The 6378-nt window shown below is 47.5% G+C and overlaps 1 protein-coding gene across 1 annotated transcript; it reads right to left on the bottom strand.

Annotated features, from left to right (window-relative positions):
• Nucleotides 1–645: 645 nt before the first annotated feature.
• Nucleotides 646–3274, bottom strand: LOC119340211 (beta-glucuronosyltransferase GlcAT14B-like). The gene is made up of 4 exons (XM_037612114.1): nucleotides 2659–3274; nucleotides 2483–2558; nucleotides 2261–2385; nucleotides 646–1465 (listed from the first exon to the last, which is right to left on the bottom strand). Exons 1-4 carry the CDS (start codon nucleotides 3272–3274, stop codon nucleotides 921–923), a joined length of 1362 nt encoding a protein of 453 aa, XP_037468011.1. The 3' UTR covers nucleotides 646–920.
• Nucleotides 3275–6378: the final 3104 nt, after the last annotated feature.

The following is a 6378-nucleotide window of genomic DNA, read 5'->3' as shown; positions in this document are numbered from 1 at the left end:
TCATGCCTGCATCAAGCAGGCACTGTACTTTGCTCATACACATCCGTAAGTTCTCATGCTTCCGCTCTAATGAAAGGTGTTCTTATCACGAGATTAGGGTATGATAATGTTTGATCTTAAAGTGTTACTCCAACAGGTACGTCTTCTTAGTATTACCAATTGCTTCACCCTGTCCCATAATGTTATATACACCGAGATGGAGGGTGTTTGCGTGTCATGAGCAAACGATGGTGTCGGTTGAGAACGCAGGAGGGCTTTCGTTCTTTCCCACTAGCCGCCGGTGTGCAGTGCGCTTTGTGTTTTTACTTGGTAAAAGAAGACCAGGATGGGAGGATCGGCAAGGTGGAAGGAAGATCGCAACACAGGGGGTGGGTGGTGATTTTGCAAGCTAGACTGCCCACAAGCAGGAAGCCCAGGAAGAGCCACGGGGTCTGTGTGTTTTGCACGTTAACGGGTTTGTCAGCGGGGCCGTAAGGGACAGCCGGCGCACAATTGTTACACAAATTCGACCGGAACCCAGAATGAAAATAGATGTTTTTGTTGTTGTTCCGAGTACTCGGCACAAACACGTGTCTTCATGGAACTGGTAGAAAAAAATGGCCCAAACAAAATAAAAAAATCCGAAGGCTGTTAGTTAGACACTGCCTTCTTCTATCCAAAGTTGACGAATCCGTTTGCAAGCAAAAGCTCAACCAAAGTTTTGGCAAGCAATTTTTTGAGAGGGCAATCCTAGGCACAAACCAAACGGACCCTGCCTCTATATCTCGATTCTCAACTGCTGGGCTCCAATAGTAGCTAAAGAGGAGAAGACACTGATCAAGTGATCCCAACCTAAGAACAAATGATCAAATTCCATGAAGAGATGTCTCGCTCTTCCAAAACGGAGAAAATGGAGCACCGCCGGCAGTAGCAGTAGCAGCTCAATTGTTGTGCTCCACTATCTTACATTGTTTAGGCCTGAAGTTGTCCTCCGACAGGAGCGACTCGACGAGCCGCTGCAGCCGTGCAGCTCCAAGGCCAGGATGCAGGAGTGTCGCATCCCCGACGGCCGAGCAATGATCATCGCCGATGCCAGAACCAACATTTCCCATGCACCAGCCGCCTGGGATGAGCATGTCGGGCTGCCGCGCCAGGAGTTCCTCGTCGATTCTAGCAAGAACCACATCGTTGGCGTCTCGACCAAACTTGCGTGCGAAGGGGGCGTCACTGCCGAGCATCCTGCCCCAATGAGTGGCGTTGATGAGCTCTGGGTGTTGCCCCAGGGGTTCACCCCAGGAGATGTAGTGCATGTCGTGGTTCACGGTGGTGTTCCGGAACTCGTTGGCGTTGCAGGCTACCGTTTGGAAGTAGCCCTCCGGGGAGGAGACGAAGTTGCCATAGTAGAGGAGCAGGGTGCGCGGGAGGTTGTCCCACCCCGAGATCACGTACTCCACGAATGGCCGCGACAACACCGTCCAAGCAGAACCTGGTTATTATATCAGACAAAAACTATCAATAGCTACAATAATAGTACATTGATAATAATATCGCAATATATTTTGCTATATTTCATTTAATTATACTAGTTTCATATTTCCGGTCGTTGATAAAATTTTCCGATGAACCAAATCAAACTTAATTTGTAGGGTTTCATGTAGCCTAAGCTACAAAGAAACTTTGCAAATTTATATGCATTCTTTTCGAACAGAAAGGGAGTAGTATACTTGCTTGAGTCCTGGCTCCGCCAGGGCATCATGCTAGTTAACAGTACTAATTAAAAACACATTATGGATCCGTAGAGGGAGAAGTGCCGTCCATGCATCTTCCCACTACGAAGCATGAGCAGATTAGTTTATTTTTTGAACATCAGTACACACACAAGCGCTCATATACACACGCATATACTACTGAAAAATGATAACAGCCGGCTACTCTCTTACTACGTACGTACGGCCCTTTGCCGTACTCAGCTCGATCGTGCATATAATAACGAGATGGTGCTTAGGCGTCGCACAGACGACGTGGCCTGCAACTGATCTGCACGTATTTGAACGGGTGTTTTCAACTGAAACCTGAATTGCATGAACCTAACTGTTATTCTTTTTTTTATGAAGAAGAAGAAGAAGGAAAGGCCGTCCTCTTGCATAGATTAATTGATCATGCACGAGCAAGCATTGAAGTTCATGAGCAATTGGGAGCTTGGATCAGCCAAGGAGCAATTGGGAGCAAGAAGGATGGATGATGCAATGCAACCGGAGCAGCGTGCATGAATGATACGTACCGGTGAAGAGCGTGAAGGCGGTGGGCAGCTCCCGCTTCTGGGTCTCGGTGTTCATCCACATCAGATCGCGCTTCGTCTTGAGGTACAGCCCCGGGTCGACCACCAACGGCTTCGCCCTCGCATGCCTGCCATGCCAACAACGTCCGTCGTCAATGCCGCACCACTCAGCAGTTCGCGTCTTCAATGCTAGCTAGCCGCAGATTTGGTAACGAGAACGCGTACGCTTTCCAGCCCATGTCGCTCGTGTGCTCGATGAAGTTGAGGTCGCGCGGCAGCCGCGAAAACACGTCCATCAGATCTGCAGCAGTAGAATTCAGCACGAATGGAGGCATTTATCTATTGCGCCATGGCCATGCAATGCAAGGTGGGCCAATGGAGATGGATATGTGTGTACTGACCGTTCTGCGTGACGAGCGGGTAGTCAGAGGCGGAGAGGTTGATGAACCAGTCCCAGCCCGCGGCGCCAGGGCCGTGCAGGAAGGCGGCGGCGGCGTGCAGCGTGGTGGTGACCATGGTGATGCCCCGGTAGGTCACCAGGTTGGCCTTCTCCACCACGCGCACGTTGCCGGCCGCGGCGAGGACCGGGTGCGCGGCCACGAAGGCGGCCAGCTCCGCGCGGTCCGAGTTCGGCGCCTCCGCGTCCAGGTGGAGGATGTAGCGGTTCCGCGGGTGGTAGAGCGCGAGCAGGCAGCGGCGCAGCCTAGCCGCGTCGCCCTTCGAGCCGGAGACGAGGTAGGCGAAGCGCGGTGGCGATGGGCGCTGGGTGGCTGCGGAGTACCGCTGGAGGAAGAGTGAGGCGGAGGGGAGCGCGGCCTGGGACGCCCCTAGGAGGAACACGGTGAAGATGCCACCGAAGACGACGGAGAGTAGGCACCGCAGGTCGATGCCGGCGCAGGAGGAGGGGCGGCCGCGCGGGGAGGAGGAGGGAGTGTCGATGTCGATGTCCATGGTGGCAAAGCATGGCTGCGACTCGGCTGGCTGGTGCTTGATGTGCGGCAGACCGGCGGCAACCATGGCGGCAAAGCACGCAGGGGACGTTGTTGCTGGTGAGCTGCTAGCAAATAAGTTTAAGTTTTGTAGCTGGTGGATGTGCAACGAACAAAGCAAACCACCGGCGGACTTGTGCCTCGCTCGGTCGCCGGATAAAATACCCTATCTTGCCGAGGACTTGACCCCACGGAATGAATGAGCGCTTAATTAGAAATCTGAGATGAGCGTCGACCGGACAAGCAATCGTGGGCAGTGGCACGTCGAGCATAAGCACCGGTGTCGGTGCTTCAGTAGTTGTACGTACGTGGTCTGTTTGGTCAGGAAGATGCGCTTGGGGCACTTCGAGCCAATCAAGGTCATTTCCTACCATACCAGTTAGAAAATTAGAAGTAGTATAGGATTTTGAATCATTACCACAAAAGGGATCCCTTACCACAATTATCCCTTCCAGCTACTCTTTGGGTCGCAAGATCTTCCACACTATTATGTTCCTTGTCTTTTTAAGTCTGATACACCTTCTAAGAGGACCATCACCATCATTCTCACCTCCAGCAGCTAGTTTTCTCCCATGAGTTTTCCCAGGTTGTTTTTTCTTCTTGTTAGCATAAGCACGCGAGTAATTAACACCAACACGCCCTTTTCCATGAAAATAATAATTCATTATTTTTTTGGTCCGCACAAACAACATACATATATAATCTTTATTGCAACCAAGTCTCTAACAATTTGCATCCAGCACCCTCAACTTTTCACCTCCTTACAAACAAGGCCAAAATTTCAACAAGTTGGGCAGATTTCCTCCGGAGATTTCGGCAGCATAACGTGTTCGTTCCGTTGGGTTGGGAACCAAGAAGAACCACAAGATGCATGCACAACAGCCACATCCATTTCTCTGCTTCACTTTCACTTTCACATGGAAGGGATGAAGGAAGGCAAACGACACCACATATGCCAGCCAGTGCAACTTTAGCTAGTCCACCGTCACCATCACCGTCACCGTTGGCTTCCTTATTCATTTCAAGCAACTCATTCTTGACAACTACTGACTAACTGCGCATGCAAAGACATCGATCTATGCCCTCTTATCTATTACTATTTCGCTAGCTAGTATACATTGGAGGTATATATGATCTTATAATCAGACCGAAAAATAAATTGTTTCTTCTTCTTCTTGATAAATAAAATTAAGAAGGCGGCAACATCTAGTATGTCAATAAACTGCTTATTGGCATTAATTTGCATGATAAACTCAATACTCTTTTCTAGTGCTTGTACTGCCGTGACTTGACTTCTGACTGAGAAACTACTAGTTAGTACTAACCTAGATAGTGGCCGCTAGCATTTTCTGCCCTAATGTAGCTAGGATGCATCAACCACATATATGTACTGCTGCTCTGCAAGACTTGCTCATTGTAAGAATACTCTAGTAGACACCAAGATGCAGGGAATATATAGCGAGCACTAGTTGAGTTGACCCCGGTTCTTGCTCAAACATTTTTGCTATTAATTACTACTGCTCCACCGTGCATGCAGCAATAAACTGCTTTCAGTTTCATTCTTTCAGAGAAAGGGACTTGTCCGAAATACACATAGTAAATTTATAACTAGCTAGGTACTAACTTCACATAGATAAACGTGATTTCTTTTCCTTCTTATCAAGTTGATGCTTCTTATCAAGTCGGGCTAATTTCCACCGGAAATTTTGGCAGCATAACACATTCGTTAGGTTGGGAACCATGAAGAACCGCAATATGCATGCACGACAGCCACCGCCATTCCTTGTACTTCTGGTTCACTTTCACATGGTAGGAATGATAAACTAACGGAAAAGGGATCGAGATTGTCCCTGCATGGCATATCGCAATATCCCCGCTCATCCATGTTATCATGCCTCCTGTGCCACACATCACCACCCTTCATTGCCTCCTCCATTCTCAATTGGTGCAGTGGTGCCATCGACTGTTCTCGATGTTCATACCCCCTCTAGCCGGGTGTGCATTATATTATGGGACAGAGGGTGAATGACTCATGGGGTGAAGCAACTGGAATAAGAGGAATTGCTTCACAAACATACTCTCTCCACTACCCTACGCATACCCCCTCCATCCCATGCGAGGCATATTACAAACTGAGGGAGTACTGTGTAGGGAAAAATAAAATCAATTTCAAAAATATCAAAATATTTTAATTTAGTTTGCAAATAGTTGATATATAAGGATTTTAAAATGTGAGTGAATTTTGCAAAAATTAAACTTCAAAAGAATATTTTTTAAAACCGCAAACCACATTAGTTTGATGGGCTCTTTCTTTCGAAAAGGAGGAGACATCTCTGGCTTGCGCAACATTTACCTATTTCTTTCACAAAGGAGGAGGCATCTCCTGCCTGTTTAACCGCAAACCACAACTGACAACCCCACATAGCAACTTTTTAGCCTCCGTAGCCGGAGTGACAACCGCGCTCCCACGCTTGGCTGAGGCGGGAGTGCTAGGTATATAAGCAAGTGCGAGTGAATTTTTTTTCCGAGTAGAACAACCAAGTAATAATTCATAATAGCAGCAACATACAAATAAATGGCTGAAGGAAATATGCCCTAGAGGCAATAATAAAGTTATTATTTATTTCCTTATAATCATGATAAATGTTTATTATTCATGCTAGAATTGTATTTTCCGGAAACATAATACATGTGTGAATACATAGACAAACAGAGTGTCACTAGTATGCCTCTACTTGACTAGCTCGTTAATCAAAGATGGTTATGTTTCCTAACCATGAACAATGAGTTGTTATTTGATTAACGAGGTCACATCATTAGTAGAATGATCTGATTGACATGACCCATTCCATTAGCTTAGCACCTGATCGTTTAGTATGTTGCTATTGCTTTCTTCATGACTTATACATGTTCCTACGACTATGAGATTATGCAACTCCCGTTTACCGGAGGAACACTTTGGGTACTACCAAACGTCACAACGTAAATGGGTGATTATAAAGGAGTACTACAGGTGTCTCCAATGGTCGATGTTGGGTTGGCGTATTTCGAGATTAGGATTTGTCACTCCGATTGTCGGAGAGGTATCTCTGGGCCCTCTCGGTAATACACATCACATAAGCCTTGCAAGCA

The sequence above is a fragment of the Triticum dicoccoides genome, chromosome 7B, assembly GCF_002162155.2.
Source record: "Triticum dicoccoides isolate Atlit2015 ecotype Zavitan chromosome 7B, WEW_v2.0, whole genome shotgun sequence".
NCBI classification, from domain to species: domain Eukaryota; kingdom Viridiplantae; phylum Streptophyta; class Magnoliopsida; order Poales; family Poaceae; genus Triticum; species Triticum dicoccoides.
This window is presented reverse-complemented; position numbering and strand designations above follow the sequence as displayed.